At 47.0% G+C, this 20,988-nt stretch overlaps 1 protein-coding gene across 2 annotated transcripts in view; it reads left to right on the plus strand.

Moving 5' to 3' along the window:
* Positions 1–10,709, plus strand: part of LOC121280986 (rab-like protein 6) — a 264,891-nt gene extending 254,182 nt beyond the window's left edge. For both annotated transcript variants that reach the window (XM_041193510.1, XM_041193509.1), the window contains 3 exons: positions 2,137–2,314; positions 5,626–5,684; positions 6,595–10,709. In XM_041193510.1, the coding sequence (XP_041049444.1) occupies positions 2,137–2,314; positions 5,626–5,684; positions 6,595–6,840 (483 nt within the window). In that variant the 3' untranslated portion in view covers positions 6,841–10,709. The remainder of the gene's footprint in view (positions 1–2,136; positions 2,315–5,625; positions 5,685–6,594) is intronic.
* Positions 10,710–20,988: the final 10,279 nt, after the last annotated feature.

Consider the following 20,988-nt stretch of genomic DNA (forward strand, 5'->3'; position numbering starts at 1 on the left):
TGGAGTTTCTACACAGTCCAACTCCAATAGGCAAGCTGCCGCAAAAACATAGACTCAAGGAAGAAGCAGTTTTAATGTTGCTACAAAACTTGAATCCTAAACAAGGACTTTGTCATGAAACAAGCTGTTTTCTTCAGTGATAGATGCTGAAATTATAACAGGCAGATTTCAAGGGAATTAAAATGTTTATTCCTTGAACAGTATTGAGCCTAAGAGATCTAAACCTGCTTTACAAATGGACTGTATGTAGCTATTACCAGAGTGAGGAATTCTGATTCTGTTAAAGTCTTTGGTGAAAGAATAGCAAGAAATACTGTTGCAATAAGGATACTAATTTGACTGAAATATTTTGCAGGTCTGTGTGTATGTAATATATTCTTTACTCAGAATGGTGAGAACATGGAACTTGCTACTGCATGGATTGGTTAAGGCAAATTGCATAGATAGAAACAAGGAGATGCTAAATAAGTACAAGGGGGGAAAGGAATAGGCTGAAATGAAGTAGGAGGCGGCTTGTCTGGAGTATTAACTGTTATAGACCATTTGGGCCAAATGGCGTGTTTCTGTGCTTTAGGTTACTTACAAATTAGGAGTAGGAGTAGGCCATTCGACCCCTCGAGCCTGCTCTGCTATGTGATACTGCTGTGATATGCTGACTGTGACCTCAACTATTTTCCTCTCTAACCTCAAAACACTCTGACTTCCTTGTTTATCAAGAATCTATCTAACACAGCTTTAAAAGTATTCAATGACCCAGCCTCCACTGCCCTCTGGGAAAGAGAATTCCACAGACTAATGACCCTCTAAGTGAAAAAAATTCTCCTAATCTGTCTTAAATGGGAGGCCTCTTATTTTTGAACTATGTCCCCTAGTTCTAGTCTTTCCCACAAGAGGAAACATGCTCTCAGCATCCATCCTGTCAAGTCCCCTCAAGATCTGATATGTTTCAATAAGATCACCTCTCATTCTTCTATACTCCAGTGAGTATAGGCCTAGCCTATCAAACCTTTCCTCACAAGATAGCCCCCTCATCAGTTGAGTGAACCGTCTCTAAACTGCTTCTAATGCATTTATATCCTTTCTTAACTAAGGAGACCAAAACCGTACACAGTACTCCAGATGTGGTCTCACCAATGCCCTTTACAATTGTAGCAAACATACCTATTTTTATATTCCATTCTCCTTGCAAGAAACAACAACATTTCATTTACCTTCCTAGTCACTTGCTGTACTTGTATACTAACTTTTTGTGATTCTTGTTCCAGGACAACCAGATCACTCTGTACCACCGAATTCTGCAATCCCTCTCTATTTAAATAGTACACTGCTTTTCTATTCTTCCTGCCAATGTGGACAAGTCCACATTATACTTCATCTGCAAGTTTTTACCCACTCATTTAAAGAGTCTGCAAAGATTATGTCCTTTTTTTTATTCCTTCACAGGATGTGGGCTTTGCTGGCTGGGCCAGCATTTATTGCCCATCCCTAGCTGCCCTCAACTTATTCTCCTGGCTATCTTTGTATCATCAACAAATTTCACGACTACATATTCAGTCCCTTCATCTAAGCCATTGCTATAGATTGTATATAGATTGTGAATAGTTGAGGCTATTTTTAATATTGCAGCTTTCAGAACCTCAGGATGTCCCAAAGTGCTTCATTGTTCTTTTAAAGTGTAGTCACTGTTGCAGGAAATGCAGCAGCCAATTCTCCCACAGTCAGCCCCCACAAACAGCAATGTGACAACCAGCAGATAATCCGTTCAAGATATGTTAGTTGAGGGATAACTGTTAGCCAAGACATTAGGAAGAACTCGGCTTGTCTTCGAAATAGGATCTTTTATGTCCACCCAAGAGGGTAGACGAGGTCTTGGTTTAATGTCTCATCTGAGTTACGGCACCTGCTATACTGCAGCATTCCCTCAGTTCTGCACTGAGTGTCAAAAAGATGACATGTTCAATTCTCGAGTGGGAAATGAAGCTATGCCCTTCTGACTTGGATGTGAGTGTTATCACTGAGCTGGAGCTGTTTAGTTTACTTGGCTTTGAGTTCTGTGAAGTCACATTCCTTTTTTCTATCTCTTCTCCCACCTCTCCTCCCCAAGTAGTAACTGTTGACTTGTTATGCTTCTTGCAGGAGGTGTTCCCAGTTCGAGAGGACAGCTCAGAACTCTCCAATGATAACCTCAGTGTAACAAAGCTCAGCGTGTTGGTGAAACCGCAGGCTCGAGCCATGAAGCCAACCACTGACCTCGACTTGTTTGGTTTGGGCATTGATAATAAAAGCCCTGCAGCCCCAGAAAGCAGCGATGAAGGTGACATCAAGAACTTGTGGTCGATAAATGTTTTGAATTTGTTAATGAGAGGATTAGGCCTGGGTTTTATCACAAGACATGGCAATGCTGCCAAAACGTTGATTAAGTTTACCAGTGCTAGATTGGGTGTAGGACACTGGATTATTGGCAAGATCCTATTCCTTCTTCAACGCATTTCATTTTTCCTGGTATCGTGAGCATCACATTCTATGATCCCCACCATTTTTCCTTGAAAGCTGCAAATTTGTGTTTGCCTGTATTCTCAGTATTAATGTGTGTGTACCTTGGTTATATTTGCAGGAAAGTGGCAAGGGAACACTCTGAATTGATTCCATGCACATGTATCTCATATGCTTTCCGATATCTTCTCCTTGTGTCAGTGCCGTCAAACTGGTCATTTTTTGCATTCTAAACTGTCACAAGGTATAAAATCAGTCACTTGGGCTGAACCCAAATCACTGTTGACCTGGTAAGCAATAAATTGCCTAACCTCATAGCCAATAAATACCCTTAAGACGTACAAAAAAGGGTCTAGTCTCTGATGCCAGTAAAGTTTTCTTAATAGTTATCAAAGTTGAGAATGAAACCAAGCTTTGAAGTTGGTGGGTGTTGGCACCAAGTGTCCCAGGATATTTGCTTCTTGTGATGGTGCAGTGGTCAAGTAGAGTCTATGGAGAGAGGGTACCCCCCCTCCTGGAAAGAGGGTCCCAGCCTCCTACCCGGCCTCCAACCCTCTTCCTCTTCCTCCACCCCCCCCCACCCCAACCCAAGAGAGGGCCGCCCCCTGAGGGAGGACCCCCAGGCTACTTGGACTGCAGGAAGAGGTCCCTAAATAGGAATGTAGTTGAGGTCCCAATATAGGCAGAGACATTGAGGTTTAGTGGACAGGTCACTAAAATTATTAGCACAACAATCTCAGGCTGCTAATGAAGCACACAGAATGTTCAGATAAGAACACGAAAATGAGTAGACCATACTGCCCCTCAACCCTGCTCCACCATTCAATAAGATCTTGGCCGATCCTTGACCTCACCTCTGCTGTCCTGTCCAATATCCATGTCAGTTGATTCCCTTAGAATCCAAAAATGTGTCGATCTCAGTCTTCAATATGCTCATTTATTGAACATCCACAACATACGTGGTGGAGAATTTCATAGATTCACAACTCTGAGGGAAGAAATTTTTCCTCATCCCAGTCCGAAATGGCTGTCTCCTTATCCTGAGTCTGCGACCTCTAATTCTTGACTGTCCAGCTGGGGGAAACTGTCTCTGTGTTTACCCTGTCAAGCCCCCTCATAATCTTATGTTTCAAGAAGATCAGCTCTCATTCTTCTAAACTCCAGAGAGTTTTGGATCATTCAATAAATGCCAACATACTTTCCTAATTGCTTGCTGTATGCACAGGCTTAACTTTGTGTTGTATGGCTCTTTGGCTCTGCATCATTGCCAATGATTCACATCTACTGCTCATCTGTTGAGAGTCCAATTCAAGCAAGCCAGTGGGGGCATCGTAGGTCATTCACTGAAGCAGGGCTGCTGAATGTTCCTTCCTGCAATGGCATATTTCTGTAGCAATCTGAAAATATATTTCTTCAAATTTCTATGCTCCACTGTGGATCCTTTGGCGCCAAGTGCTTTGGCCATTTACTGATTGTTCTCGGTTGTTGAAGTCAATCTGATATGAAAGGATATCCCACTTGTATGAATCCTGCGTTGCGGCACAACCCATCTAGAGTGTATAAGCCCCAGCTCCCCAGAACCAGTCCCAATGGCCCAGAAACCTGAAGCCCTCCCTTCTGCACTCTCTCTCCAACAATGTATTCATCTGTTTGATCCTCCTATTTCTATACTTTATGCTCCGGGTTCGAATCCCACTCCAGGACTTGATGGTCAAGGACGGCGTATTCATAACATGGCCAAACAGGTTGAGTATCAACTTGTAAATCCTTCCAGCACACACCATGGGAGGCAGTAAAAGCAGGAGAGATACCTGGCCACTCATGATGGAAAGGAACTGGAGCCTCTGCCATCACTATACATAGCTCCGGACTACAACGTAAGTGTATGTTGCCACAGCAACTTGGACATCTGTGGGGGAGCTAGTGGGCTCATTTGGCTGATGGCTGGTGTGGATCAGATTGGTGCCAACAGCATGGAGTTCAATCCCTGTTCTGGCTGGGGTGGAGTCAGGACCTGCTTTCGGGCAGAGAACTCAAGAAGAAGACAACATCCTGAGGGCTATTGTTATTTGGACATATTCAATGAGGGTGGGGGTGGGGGGGAAGGGCAGTGGCGAAGGGATAAGAGGGGGAGGAGTTAGTTATTGAGGTGGAGACTGAGCTCTTTCTGCATTCGGGTATTCTCCCCTTGTCCATTCATTACTGAAGATGAATTGAGCCAGGATTTTATTCCACACGTGCTGGAAGCCCCTCTTTGATTCACTCACATCACTGTACAGGAATTCAGCTCTGCCACTGACTCTTCCTGAGGTTCAGTGAAATCACTTACTCCGGTGAGTGCTTTAAGTGTCTTATGTTTAAGGCAGTTGACTTGTACTGCCAGGTATCTACTTGTACATTCCAATCCAGAGACGTAGCAATAGTATCTCTTATTGGTGGCTTTCACTATTCTACATCTGTAGATGAACCTCTGACATTTCAAACCTCTTTGCTTCAGTACAACCCTTACAGTTTTCCCTTTAACAGACCTGAGTGCCCTCGCAACCTCCCTGTTCCCTTAAAGACAGTCCCCTGTGCCTTTTTATCTCCCAGCTGTTCACAGATAGGCCAGGATCAAAAACCTTTCTAACACAATGTACGTGACATGTTCTTCAAGCACTGAGACCAAATTATGACACTGTCACTACAAGTCTGCACGAACACAATTGAGCCAGGGACACCCTCATCTAGTATATCCTAGGCTATGGATCTTGCCATTGGAAGCCTGGGACCTGATAACTCAGGTCACCTGGGGAGTGGGCAGGGAAGGAGCAGAAATAATAGGGAACCTTGTCATCAGAATAACCAAGCTGCTAGTGGGCAGGATCTTAATATGGGAATTCACAGCTTTAGGTAGAGGGAAAAGCAGAACTATGCGAATCCTAAGTACTTTCAGAAGTAGTATCCCAAGTATATTTGAGTTGCTGCAGCTTTCAGTATCAGTTAGGCATCCAATATCCTTACTGGTTTACTTAACCTGCCAAGCCTCTCGCTGAAATACCTGGCTATACAACTGAACTCCAGGTGGATGTGTAGCCCAGAATCTCTCACATTGTTAGCTCACTGTTAACTGAATTTCGATTCCCTTTACAGAGAAAACGAGTAAGGGCTCCTCTAAAGAGAAGAAGAAAAAGAAGAAAAAAGTGCGAGAGGTAAATGTTATTTCAAACTAATGCATTATCCTAGCAGCTTTAAGTGTTCTGTCGGCAAATATCCAAAAATACAGACAAATGTTGAAGGGTAGAAGAGAGAGAAAGGGGATCAGCAGCTGTGACTCCATTAGGAACATTCTCGCCTCTGGGTCAGAAGCCCATTCCAGAAACTTGAGCCTCCAACGTGGTACTGATGGAGTGCTGCACTGTTCAAGATGCTGTCTTTCAGAAGAGGCATTAAACCGAGGCTCCACTGACCTCTCATGTGAACATTAAGGATCCTTGGCACCATTTAGGAGAGCAGTGGAGTTGTTCCCCATTTCCCAACCAACATCACTCAAAACAGCTTATGCTGATTTCATGGCTGTTTGTGGGATCTTTGTGTGTAAATTGCTGTGTTTCCCACATTATTACAGAAATTACACTTTGGAAGTACTTCATCGGTTGGATTGTCCTGAGACCATGAAAGGAAGCATACAAATGCAAGTTCCTCGTTGGGAGGGCTCTGAAATACTGGGAGTTTATAACCAAATCCAGTAAAGGTGGAGCTTTAATGGACTGTAAAACGTTAATTAAATGGCTATTTTCATAGTTAACTCAGCAATTGAATATTTATAGGATGTAATGTCTCCATTTTGATGGTTCTTTTTGTGAAAAAAGACAGACTAGTAGTTTGGTAGCACCTTTCATGATCTTAGGACATCGTAAAGCGCTTTCCAGCCATTGAAGCTAGCTGTGAAGTATAGTCCCTGTTTTAATGTAGGAAACAATGTTGGGAAGAAATAACAATAGGTTTGAGTTTATAAAAATGCTGAAAGTATTGAGAGTAACTTTCCCAATAACTTCACCTGGGGGATTCGGGAAGCCGAGACCTGAGAGTAGTTGTGTACCGTATGTTTTATATTTTTAGGAGGATGAGAAATTGGAAAAAAAGAGGCACAAGCCAAGGAAAAGTAAGGAGAAGGAGAAAGAAGCAACTGACGAGCGGCAGAAAAAGGAGAAGCAAATGACGTCTGAGGAGAAAAGGAGGAGGAAGAAAGTGAAGACCAAGGAAAAAGCTGATGAGGACACCGAGGATTTGGAGAAGTTTCTGATTGGCAGCGGTGATAGTCATGTTGTGAGGAGCAAGGGTAGTGGAGACTATGAGGAGCTATAGACTCAGCTTGAATTCTGTTGTATTGTCTTCATGTTTCCACACTTTAAAAATCCCTCTTTAATATTGGCACAAAGCATGTGCCTGAGCTTTGTGAAAGAAGCTGTTCGTGCCGAGCTCAGGTTATTTCCACTCAACTCCCATCACAGGCCGATTTTGTAAGTTTCTAACTATTTATAGGGTGGATTGTGTTGAAGGTGTACTGCTGTGGATTAGGGCCTCTGCTCAGCACACGGTGTCTGGTTTCAGCTGGCTTTGATCGAGTGATCAGTGCTTCATCAGCTAAATGAGCCCTTGTGGTAACTTCGTTCTAACCTTATTCCAGTGTGTTGAAGTAAATGGGCTCTTCAAAATGATACAGAAAATTTTAGCTTTTAGCAGAGTTTATCTACAGAATCCATTGCGTTTGAATCAAATCTGGTTTCAGGATCTCTGAGCAGGTACAAACTGCCAGCCTTTCTGAAACCCAGCACTCCACTGTGTGCCAGCTTGTACCAAGGTAAGAATGGCTCAGTGAACATACCTTCAACCAAGGTGCTCTGCCAGTACCTCCCCCACCAGCCCCACCTCCGATCTTTCGCTGGGTGACAAACTCACAGGCACTCCCATTTTGGATGTCTGTAATTTAAGGATCGTTTACCTCCCCTAACCCATTTCCAAAATTAATCTTCTCCCTCTCTTTGTAATGCCCCAATCCGTAAACCACCTCAGCAAGGGTTTCACAGTTCTACCCCCTGCATTTCCACACCCTCCACGCCCGATGTCAAGCTGCTGGAAGCCACACTGTGGTGTTCATTGACATTCTCTACCCCACAACCACATTGGCATGTTGGGAATGAGTGGAGTCCCATAGCTTGCTGATTGGTGAGCCCTGTCTCACAAGTTATCCCAGTCTATGGACCCACATTTCATTTCCATCCTTACAGTTAGAGTCAAAGCATTGGCTCAGTATGACTTGGAATTGACTGAAATGATTGAACAAGTGTAATCAAGGCAGCCTGTAGCTTCAAATAAAACTCTAATGTTTAGTGTCAAATTTTTGGGCGTAGAGCTTTTAATGGCTAATGAAATAACCTACCAGAGTATTAACCAATTAACTCTGGTCCTGTGCGTTTTCCAGTTACATGTGTGTGGTGACATTGTTAGACGACTAGTCAAAGCTTGGTTATTTCAAAGCTTGGCAGGTGACATGAAAGTCTTGGCTGAATGGGTGGCACAAACCCAAGAGCCAGGAGTCTGAACCAAATCAGTAGAAGTTGCTCCAGTCTGACTTGGGAATTGGACCCAAAGGCATCAAGGGCAGCTAATGTGAAGCAAGTGCTGAGCCTGGAGCAGGTGCAGTTACAGGTTTAAAATACCCATGCACCGTGCTATTCCGCAGTTGTGGGATTTTCCTCTTGAAGCGTTCTGTACACCACAAACTATGCTATCCCAGAGCTGTCAGTAAGTGGGACAATGTCCATTCCAGCAATCTACTTCTGATATAAGATTCAATTTTCACTCATGCCCAATTAGGTTTTGGCCAATCACGTGGCAGGTTACAGTGCACTAGCAGGCGATTCCTGTAACTCTTCTGAGACACGAGAGTCTCACTGCAGCCTGCAATTGAGAACTCTTTCATTGCAAAATACGCTGGTGTAGTTGCCCATGGCGGCCCTCGTTCCCCCTCTCCCGCTGCGGTCCGCGTTCCCCCTCTCCTGCGGCGGCCCACGTTCCCCCTCTCCTGCTGCGGTCCGCATTCCCTCTTATGCATTTATTTCCCTCACTTACTGCATTAACTGTACATCTGGGGCGGCTGCTCTATTGGGCATCCTGAGAGCAGGAGGTGGGTCAGATGTCAAAAAGCAACTTCAAGCTAAATTAGGACTGAACTTGAGTTCACTGACTCATTCCTCAGGGTAATGCCTTGACCAATCAGAGTCAAGCTGCCTGGTTTAAATTTCAAACAAGGCTTGGCAGTTAACTGTCAGTCACCATCAATGGTGCATTCTCCAAGGCAACACCATTGCCAATCAATCAGCAATCTTCACATACAGTTGAAATTGTTGTTTTCCCCTTATATTGGTATTCTTGCGCGTGTCCTGATGAGTGCAAGATGAAAAGCTTTGACATCTCTTTTTTCAGCAATAGTTAAATTAGGACTGTTGCTTGAGAGTTTGCCTGCAGCTCAAACAGTTTCAGCAGTGACAGTCCCGTTTGTCAATCCATCGTGTCTTTTGGAACTTGACCGAGAGAACATTTCCCTATTTAGGCTGGTGAAGTTTCTTAAACAGGAATTACTCTGATGAAGCTCAATATTATTGTACATCGAGATTCTGGAAAAAGTAATGGTGTTCTTGCAATTTCTAAGTTCTGATCATCCTTGGGGTTGAGTCCCAGGTGTGGAAGGTTTCAATAAGTTGTCAGTGTTTTCTCTATGTTACCTCATCCCATGCTACAAGGATCTATACCTATCAAAGCTTGACACCTCAAACAATATTAACCCTTTTACATTGCTCCAAGTTGGCAGCCTTCAAGTGGTGCCAGTGTGCTGGTGTGTCAGGGAGGCTGGGTTACACATTTGTGTTGCCACTTCTTTTATTGGGTCACTTCCCAGGCAGTCACAGTCCACGGGGCACTGGATCCCAAGTAGCAGCTGAGACACAATCTTAGTCCCTCCTCTCCCAGTACGAGATATCTAAACAGCTACTTCTAATTTCCCTGCTCATATTGATCTGAACACTGAAGCCTAAGATATTGGAGTTTTCGTTGCTGATTTCTAACATCTCAGTTCTTAATACATCATCTATGCTCTGGCTTGGTTTGGCAATCCATGTTTTACCTGATTTGCTACTGAGGCTTTATTAAGGGAGTGAGGAGAGGAAAGGGACCTAGCTTTGGACTCCTGTTTTGAGAGTCTAGGCTCAAATCGCAACTCTCGCCAAGCAACCTCCATTCTGCTGGCTGATGTGTAAGGTGCAAGGAGAAAATGTGACCCATTCCAGTCAGTTTGCACTGGGATTCCCGTGGCAGTCTGCTGAATGAGGAGGAGGAGGAGAGAAGGTCATGAAAAGGTGGATCCCAGATATTGGATCATACTCTCATTGAAATACAGCTTGCCCAGGAGGATGTGTGCTGACGTCTCACTACCACTGAGCATCTCGGCACATCACACTCCCATATGGGATGTGATAGGGAGGGTTTCTGCTGTAGTGTGCTAAATGCTGCCTGTAACATTGCTTTAAGGTTTTTAGTTTGAGGTTAGAGAGAGGGTTCTTTGAAAAACCTATCCAATTTGGCCCACTGCCCTGCTCTTTCCCCATAGCACAATCTTAAAACGAGAGCTGGGATATTCAGGGAAAATGTTGAAGTACGTCTTCACACTAAGGCTATTGGAAATCTGAAACCTACTGTCCGAAAAAGCTGTGGATTCTGGGAGCCAATTGGAGCTTTCAAGACAGATTGATAGACTTATGTTGGATAAGAGTATCAAGGAAAATGGAGCAGAGTTGGGTAAATGGCATTAATATACAGATCAGCTATAATCTGATTGAATGGCAAAGCAGGGTTAAGGGGACGAATGGCCTCTTCCTGTTCCTAAAGTTTGGAGAATCTGTATTAAATAGTCCTGGATTATATGGCAGTTTCAAAACATGGACAGATTGTATTGGTTGCTTATTTACTGACATGAATGGCACTGGGGAGGCTTGAGTTCTGCCTAACTCAAAGGGGTGTTAAGGATCGAATCCCCTCTATCTGGCTGATATTTTTGGGAAGGTGGCCAGGGACAGGAGGGCTGTGTATGGCTCAAACCCTCCCCTTGCACTCTGTATGTAAACTTATCTTCAACTATGTTTGTTCATTAAAGGCAAAAATATTATTTTCTTCCTTAAGAGGCTGGCCTAATGAATGTTGTTTGAGTATTTGGTCAGTTTTATTTTATGCCCTTAAGGGCATCACCTTGCATGTCGTGCAGTGACTGAAAACTTGTTGGATAAACCCCAGTGATCGGGAACTCACTGAATAAATCCCAGTGGTTGGGAACTCATTGGATAAATCCCAGTGGTTGAGAAGTCACTGGTCAAACTCCCAATGATTAGGAACTCACTGGATAAATCCCAGGGATTGAGAAATCACTGGAACAATCCCAGAGATTGGGAACTCAGCAGTTGAACTGCCAGTGGATGGAACCTTACTGGACAAACTCCCAATTATTAGGAACTCACTGGATAAACTCCGTGTTCGGGAACTGGCTGGATAAATTCCCAGTGGTCGGGAGTTCACGGGACAGGCGCCCAGTGGTCGGGAGCTCTCCGGAGAGACTCCCGTTGGGAGCTCTCCGGATAAACGCACAATGATTGGGAACTCACTGGCTAAACTCCGATAGTAGGGGCTCTCTGGATAAACCCCCGCTGGGAGCTCTCTGGATAAACCTCCGCTGGGAGCTCTCTGGATAAACACCCGCTGGGAGCTCTCTGGATAAACTCCCGCTGGGAGCTCTCTGGATAAACTCCCGCTGGGAGCTCTCTGGATAAACCCCCGCTGGGAGCTCTCTGGATAAACCCCCGCTGGGAGCTCTCTGGATAAACCCCCGCTGGGAGCTCTCTGGATAAACCCCCGCTGGGAGCTCTCTGGATAAACTCCCGCTGGGAGCCCTCTGGATAAACCCCCGCTGGGAGCCCTCTGGATAAACTCCCGCTGGGAGCCCTCTGGATAAACTCCCGCTGGGAGCTCTCTGGACATACCCCCGCTGTGAGCTCTCTGGATAAACTCCTGCTGGGAGCTCTCTGGATAAGCCCTCGTTGGGAGCTCTCTGGACAAACCACCGCTGGGAGCTCTCTGGACAAACCCCCGCTGGGAGCTCTCTGGATAAACCCCCGCTGGGAGCTCTCTGGATAAACCCCCGCTGGGAGCTCTCTGGATAAACCCCTGCTGGGAGCTCTCTGGATAAACTCCCGCTGGGAGCTCTCTGGATAAACTCCCGCTGGGAGCTCTCTGGATAAACCCCCGCTGGGAGCTCTCTGGATAAACCCCCGCTGGGAGCTCTCTGGATAAACCCCCGCTGGGAGCTCTCTGGATAAACTCCCGCTGGGAGCTCTCTGGATAAACCCCCGCTGGGAGCTCTCTGGATAAACCCCCGCTGGGAGCTCTCTGGATAAACTCCTGCTGGGAGCTCTCTGGATAAACTCCCGCTGGGAGCTCTCTGGATAAACCCCCGCTGGGAGCTCTCTGGATAAACCCCCGCTGGGAGCCCTCTGGACAAACCCCCGCTGGGAGCTCTCTGGACAAACTCCCGCTGGGAGCTCTCTGGACAAACCCCCGCTGGGAGCTCTCTGGATAAACCCCCGCTGGGAGCTCTCTGGATAAACTCCCGCTGGGAGCTCTCTGGATAAACCCCCGCTGGGAGCTCTCTGGATAAACCCCCGCTGGGAGCTCTCTGGATAAACCCCCTGCTGGGAGCTCTCTGGATAAACCCCCGCTGGGAGCTCTCTGGATAAACCCCCGCTGGGAGCTCTCTGGATAAACTCCCGCTGGGAGCTCTCTGGATAAACCCCCGCTGGGAGCTCTCTGGATAAACCCCCGCTGGGAGCTCTCTGGATAAACCCCCGCTGGGAGCTCTCTGGATAAACCCCCGCTGGGAGCTCTCTGGATAAACCCCCTGCTGGGAGCTCTCTGGATAAACCCCCGCTGGGAGCTCTCTGGATAAACCCCCGCTGGGAGCTCTCTGGATAAACTCCCGCTGGGAGCTCTCTGGACAAACCCCCGCTGGGAGCTCTCTGGATAAACCCCCGCTGGGAGCTCTCTGGATAAACTCCCGCTGGGAGCTCTCTGGATAAACCCCCGCTGGGAGCTCTCTGGATAAACTCCTGCTGGGAGCTCTCTGGATAAACTCCCGCTGGGAGCCCTCTGGATAAACTCCCGCTGGGAGCTCTCTGGATAAACCCCCGCTGGGAGCTCTCTGGATAAACCCCCGCTGGGAGCTCTCTGGATAAACTCCCGTTGGGAGCTCTCTGGATAAACTCCCGCTGGGAGCTCTCTGGATAAACCCCCGCTGGGAGCTCTCTGGATAAACTCCCGTTGGGAGCTCTCTGGATAAACTCCCGCTGGGAGCTCTCTGGATAAACTCCCGTTGGGAGCTCTCTGGACAAACCCCCGCTGGGAGCCCTCTGGATAAACCCCCGCTGGGAGCTCTCTGGATAAACCCCCGCTGGGAGCTCTCTGGATAAACCCCCGCTGGGAGCCCTCTGGATAAACTCCCGCTGGGAGCTCTCTGGACAAACCCCCGCTGGGAGCCCTCTGGACAAACTCCCGCTGGGAGTTCTCTGGACAAACTCCCGCTGGGAGCTCTCTGGATAAACTCCCGCTGGGAGCTCTCTGGATAAACCCCCGCTGGGAGCTCTCTGGATAAACCCCCGCTGGGAGCTCTCTGGATAAACCCCCGCTGGGAGCTCTCTGGATAAACCCCCGCTGGGAGCTCTCTGGATAAACCCCCGCTGGGAGCTCTCTGGATAAACCCCCGCTGGGAGCTCTCTGGATAAACCCCCGCTGGGAGCTCTCTGGATAAACTCCCGCTGGGAGCTCTCTGGATAAACTCCCGCTGGGAGCTCTCTGGATAAACCCCCGCTGGGAGCTCTCTGGATAAACCCCCGCTGGGAGCCCTCTGGATAAACCCCCGCTGGGAGCTCTCTGGATAAACCCCCGCTGGGAGCTCTCTGGATAAACCCCCGCTGGGAGCTCTCTGGATAAACCCCCTGCTGGGAGCTCTCTGGATAAACCCCTGCTGGGAGCTCTCTGGATAAACCCCCGCTGGGAGCTCTCTGGATAAACCCCCGCTGGGAGCTCTCTGGATAAACCCCCTGCTGGGAGCTCTCTGGATAAACCCCTGCTGGGAGCTCTCTGGATAAACCCCTGCTGGGAGCTCTCTGGATAAACCCCTGCTGGGAGCTCTCTGGATAAACCCCCGCTGGGAGCTCTCTGGATAAACCCCCGCTGGGAGCTCTCTGGATAAACCCCCGCTGGGAGCTCTCTGGATAAACCCCCGCTGGGAGCTCTCTGGATAAACCCCCGCTGGGAGCTCTCTGGATAAACCCCCGCTGGGAGCTCTCTGGATAAACCCCCGCTGGGAGCTCTCTGGATAAACTCCCGCTGGGAGCTCTCTGGATAAACTCCCGCTGGGAGCTCTCTGGATAAACTCCCGCTGGGAGCTCTCTGGATAAACCCCCGCTGGGAGCTCTCTGGATAAACTCCCGCTGGGAGCTCTCTGGATAAACCCCCGCTGGGAGCTCTCTGGATAAACTCCCGCTGGGAGCTCTCTGGATAAACTCCCGCTGGGAGCTCTCTGGATAAACTCCCGCTGGGAACTCACTGGCTAAACTCCCTGTGATTAGAAACTCACTAGATAAATCCCAATGATCAGGGACTTTCCCTTTCCAATTCTTTAGTATTTTTATTTAAGAAGACACCATCAGGGGGCAGTAGAGACCAGTTTAGAGAAATCCTGCAATCCCTGTAAAGATGATGTCACCATGTGGCCCCTCTCTCAATCCGCTCCTCGTGATTCCTCTGCCCTGTCATCAGGAGCCATTCTCTGTGTGAGAAGCTGGTACCTGGTGGTTGGGTATTCTGGGTTAAACCACAGAAAACACAGAATTTACAACACAGCAACAAGCCATTTAACCCATTGAGTCCATGCTTGTGTTTACTATCCACACCTGCAAGTAGCCCTGATTCTGTTATCCCGTCCTGTCCCATATCCCTTTAAACATTTTCACTTCATCTGCCTATTCCAATCTAATCTATAATATTGGCCCAATGTTCAATTCTGCCTGTCACACTAACCCTGTGGCAGAGTATCCACAGCCTCAATTTATAGTCAAACAATCCGACTGCTATCTTACTCCAGCCTGTGATTTAATCCAATGGTGTGTTCACCCGCTACATCACACTGAAGCTCTCTCTCTCCGAAAATTTATTTCCTTTCTTGATTTGCTGTCTGACTAAAGCTTAAATCAACAAAACTCTTTAAGCCTAACATAGCTGTCCACATCTGATTGGCCAACCCCATCTAAACACCCTCCCATTTCCCTCAATCCCACCCGCCCGCCCTCTCCCCGTATCCCTCAACCCCGCCCGCCCTCTCCCCGTATCCCTCAACCCCGCCCGCCCTCTCCCCGTATCCCTTGACCCCATACACCCGCCTATTGCAGTTGATCCATGGAGTTCTTGAATTTCCGGGAAGAGCACCAGGGGCTTGGTTCCGGCCAGGGAGATCTTACCTCTTGCTTCCATTTATGTGTGTTGTACATTGTGCTGTGAGGTGCTAATATGTGGATATTGCCACTTCATCCATATATTTCCCTTACTGGTTGAGTATTCTTCCCTCCACTGTGTATCTGTGTGTCTCCAGCCAGCAAGCAGGTTTTTGAATAATGATGTTGAACTAACCAGGATATCCCATTTGGACCAGACATCTTCCATCAGACACTCTGGTGTATGGCCATTCCAGCTTTGTACAGTTGGGTCTCTCAGAAAGACACATCCATTCCCCATAATTCCCCTCTCCCTTTGCCCCCTGCCACTGAACCCAGCACCTCTTGGACTGATGGACAATGCCACACTGGACAGCCAAGCCCGGAGTTCCTTGTCCTGTGTTAAAGCAAGGAAAGTCACACTCAGGCCAGGGTGATACATAGTTTCTGATGAAATGGTCTGTGCTTTTAGTGGAATTGACTCTAAATCTTTAGAGTTAATTGGAAGGTTTTTGTCTCCACTTTGCTTGGTTAGGAATTTTTTGGGTATAATATTGCACAGAGTAAAGGATTTAACTCCACATAAATTAATACTACCCAAGCTAAGCACAGTGAAAGGCACCATGAGTCTCTGAGCTGGAGTTTCCATCAGTGTGAGGTCATCAAAGAGTCATCGGGGGAGAGTCAGATACAGGAGGTTGTTTAGACAGTGCACAGTGCTATAGGGACAGTGGGGGAGAGTCAGACACAGGAGGGTGTTTAGACAGTGCGCTGTCCTATAGGGACAGTGGGGGAGAGTCAGACACAGGAGGGTGTTTAGACAGTGTACTGTCCTATAGAGACAGTGGTGGAGAGTCGGACACAGGAGGGTGTTTAGACAGTGCACAGTGCTATAGAGACAGTGGGGGAGAGTCAGACACAGGAGGGTGTTTAGACAGTGCGTTGTCCTATAGGGACAGTGGGGGAGAGTCGGACACAGGAGGGGGTTTAGACAGTGCAAAAACAGAATTACCTGGAAAAACTCAGCAGGTCTGGCAGCATCGGCGGAGAAGAAAAGAGTTGACGTTTCGAGTCCTCATGACCCTTCGACAGAAGTTCTGTCGAAGGGTCATGAGGACTCGAAACGTCAACTCTTTTCTTCTCCGCCGATGCTGCCAGACTCTGTCGAAGGGTCATGAGGACTCGAAACGTCAACTCTTTTCTTCTCCCCCGATGCTGCCAGACCTGCTGAGTTTTTCCAGGTAATTCTGTTTTTGTTTTGGATTTCCAGCATCCGCAGTTTTTTTGTTTTTATCTCTGTGTTTAGACAGTGCGTTGTCCTATAGGGACAGTGGGGGAGAGTCAGACACAGGAGGGTGTTTAGACAGTGCGTTGTCCTATAGGGACAGTGGAGGAGAGTCAGACACAGGAGGGTGTTTAGACAGTGCACAGTGCTATAGGGACAGTGGGGGAGAGTCAGACACAGGAGGGTGTTTAGACAGTGCGTTGTCCTATAGGGACAGTGGGGGAAGAGTCGGACACAGGAGGGTGTTTAGACAGTGCACAGTGCTATAGGGACAGTGAGGGAGCGTCAGACACACGAAGGCGTTTAGACAGTGCGCTGTCCTATAGGGACAGTGGGGGAGAGTCAGACACAGGAGGGTGTTTAGACAGTGTACTGTCCTATAGAGACAGTGGTGGAGAGTCGGACACAGGAGGGTGTTTAGACAGTGCGCTGTCCTATAGGGACAGTGGGGGAGAGTCGGACACAGGAGGGTATTTAGGCAGTGCGCTGTCCTATAGGGACAGTGGGGGAGAGTCGGACACAGGAGGGTGTTTAGACTGCGCTGTCCTATAGAGACAGTGGGGGAGAGTCAGACACAGGAGGGTGTTTAGACAGTGCACTATCCTATAGAGACAGTGGGGGAGAGTCAGACACAGGAGAGTGTTTAGACAGTGCATAGTGCTATAGGGACATAGGGGGAGAGTCAGACACAGGAGGGTGTTTAGACAGTGCACAGTGCTATAGGGACAGTGGGGGAGAGTCGGACACAGAAAGGTGTTTAGACAGTGCGCTGTCCTATAGAGACAGTGAGAGAGAGTCGGACACAGGAGGGTGTTTAGAGAGTGCGCTGTCCTATAGGGACAGTGGGGGAGAGTCGGACACAGGAGGGTGTTGAGACAGTGCGCTGTCCTATAGGGACAGTGGGGGAGAGTCAAACACAGGAGGGTGTTTAGACAGTGCGCTGTCCTTTAGGAACAGTGGGGGAGAGTCAGACACAGGAGGGTGTTTAGACAGTGCACTGTCCTATCGGGACACGGGAGAGAGTTGCTTATTTTACTTGTTGTATTCCCAGAGGTTTAATCACATGATCACAGTGCCTTCATCTGTCACTGATTGGAAATTGAATGGGATCTTCACCACATGATTGGCTGATTGTCAATCAAACAGCTTGTTCCCAATCTCCAATGTCTCTATAATTACTAAATGAAAGACTTCAAAGAAACTGTGCCAATGATTTTTCTCTGAGTTACTCTTGAAGATTAATCGTCAATTCCAGGGAGAGTGCAATCCCAGAGCCTCTAACCAATTGGGGTCAGTTCCACTGAACTCAGACTGGAGCACCTTACAATCCCATCCTTAATCAGGTCATGTCATAATGGGATCGCTGCTAGAAAACCATCTCCCAATCCAGGCACTTCACTCCTGTAATATCACACTGTCCCTACGTCACATCATATAATCGTGTCCCTTTGTTACATCATAACACAATGTCCCTCCGTTCAGTCATATCACACTGTCCCTACATCCTCTAATACCATGCCTTCCCTGGATCCTGTAATATCCTTCACTACCCCTACATCATGTAACATCACCCTGCCACTATATCCTGCAATAGCTCACTGTCCCTACGTCCTGCAATATCACACCTTCTCTCCATCCTGTAATACCTGCCCATCCATACACCTTTCAATATCACACTGTCCCTATGTCATGTTATGTCTCACCTTCCCTAAATGCTGTAATAGCTCACCATCCCTACATCCTGTAATATCCAACACTCTCTACGTCCCATAATATCTCACCGTCACTACTTCCTGTAATATCCCACCTTCTCTATGTCCAGTCATATCACACTGTCCCTACTTCCCATCATATCACATTGTCCCTACGTCCCATTATATCACATTGTCCCTACTTCCCATCATATCACATTGTCCCTACTTCCCCTTATATCACATTGTCCCTACTTCCCCTTATATCACATTGTCCCTACTTCCCATCATATCACATTGTCCCTACTTCCCCTTATATCACATTGTCCCTACTTCCCATCATATCACATTGTCCCTACTTCCCCTTATATCACATTGTCCCTACTTCCCATCATATCACATTGTCCCTACGTCCCATCATATCACACTGTTACTACATCCTGTATTATCTCACCATCCCTACATCATGTAATATCACTTTCCCCACGTTCCGTCATATTGCACTGTCCCTATGTCCAGTCATATCACACTATCTCTACGTCCTGCAATAGCACGCTATCTCTACATTCTGTAATATCACACAGTCCTATGTCCCGTCCTATCACACTGTACCTATGTCTGATCATACCACACTCCCTACATCACCTCATATCACGTCCTACACCCTGTCCTATCACTCTGCCCCTATATCTGATCATATCACTCTGCCCCTATATCTGATCATATCACACTGCCCCTACATCCCAACATATCACATGCCCCTACATCCCAACATATCACACTGTCCCTACATACCAACATATCACACTGTCCCTACATACCAACATATCACACTGTCACTACATCCCAACATATCACACTGTCCCTATACCCTGCAATGGCACACTGTCCCTACATTCTGTAATATCACACTGTGCTCCATCACATCATATCACATTGTCCCTACATCACATCATGTCACAACGTCCTTCCGTCCCCTAATATCACACCTTCCCTAGATCCTGTAATATCTCACCATCCCTACTTCATGTAATATCTCACAGTCTCTCCATCCTGTAATATCACACTGTCCCTACAGTCTGTAATAACACAATGTCCTTGTGTCCCATCATATCACACTGTCCCTACATTATGTAATATCACTCGGACTCTACAGCCTGCAATGTCACACTGCCCCTAAGTCATATTGTGTCACACCTTCCCTAGCTCCTGTAATATCCAACACTCTCTACATCCTGTAACATCACACCGCCACTACTCTCTGTAATATCCCATCATATCGCACTGTTCCTATGTCCCATCATATCACACTATCCTACGTCACATCATATCACACTGTCTGTACATCCTATAATACCACACCATCCCTACATTCTGTAATATCTCACCATCCCTACGTCATGTCATATCGCACTGTCACTACATCAACTCATATCACACTGTCCTTACGCCCCGTCATTTCATACTGTCCCTACATGCTTCAATGGCATGCTGTCCCTACATTCTGTAATATCACACTATCCTCTGTCACATCACATCACATTGTCCCTATGTCACAATGTCCCGTCATCCCCTCATATCACACTGTCCCTACATCCTGAAATATCACGCCTTCCCTAGATCCTGTAATATGTCACCGTCCCTACTTAAGGTAATATCACAGTCTCAACATCCTGTAATATAACACTGTCTCTACATCATGTAATATCACACTGTGCCTAAGTCCCATCATATCACACTGTCCCTATATTCTGCAACAGCTCACTGTCCCAATCCTGTATTATCACATCTTTCCTACATCCTATAATACCCGCACATCCATATGTCATTCAATATCATACTGTCCCTACATCCCATCATATCACACTGTCCTACAGTCTGTAATAACACACTGTCCCTACATCATGTAATATAACTCAGACCCTACATTCTGCAATATCACACTGCCCCTATGTCATATTATGTCACACCTTCCCTAGATGCTGTAATAGCTTACTGTCCCTACATCCTGTAATATCCAACACTTTTTATGTCCTGAATATCCTATCGTCTCTACTTTCTGTAATATCCCGCCCTCCCTACAGCCCATCATATCGCACTGTCCCTATGTCCCATTATATCTTACTGCCTATACATCCTGTAATAGCACACCTTCCTCATATCCTGTAATATCTCACTGTCCATATGTCATGTAATATCACACTGTCCCTAGGTCACGTCATATTACAATGTCCCTCTGTCCTCTCATATCACACTATCCCTACATTCTGTAATACCACAACTTCCCTACATCCTGTAATATTTCACCATCCACATGTCATATAACGTCCCCTCATATCACACTGTCCCTACATCCTGCAAAAGCTCACTGCCCCCACCTTCTGTAATATCACACTGTCCTTACATCCCTTTATATCACACTGTCCCTACATCCTGCAATAGCACACTGACCTACATTCTGTAACATCACACTGTAACGTCCCATGCTATCACACACTCCTTTCAACCCATCATATCACACTGTCCCTACATCACGTCATATCACAATGTCCCTACAACCCATCATATCACACTGTCCCTCTGTCCCGTCGTATCACACTGTCCCTACATCCGCACTAACACCCCGTCCTTACATTCTGTAATATCTCACTGTCCCTACATCGCATCATATCACAATGTCCCTACAACCCATCATATCACACTGTCCCTCTGTCCCGTCCTATCACACTGTCCTTACATCCTGTAATATCTCACCATCCCTTTGTCATGTAATATCACACTGTCCCTATGTCCTGTCAGATTACACTGTGCCTACCTCCTATAACATCACACTGTCCCTATGTCCCAGCATTTCACACAGTCCCTACATCACATCATATCACACTGCCCCTACATCCTGTAATATCTCACCATCCCTTCGCCATGTAATATCACACTGTCCCTACAT

Source organism: Carcharodon carcharias, chromosome 8 (assembly GCF_017639515.1).
Source record: "Carcharodon carcharias isolate sCarCar2 chromosome 8, sCarCar2.pri, whole genome shotgun sequence".
NCBI classification, from domain to species: Eukaryota; Metazoa; Chordata; class Chondrichthyes; order Lamniformes; family Lamnidae; genus Carcharodon; species Carcharodon carcharias.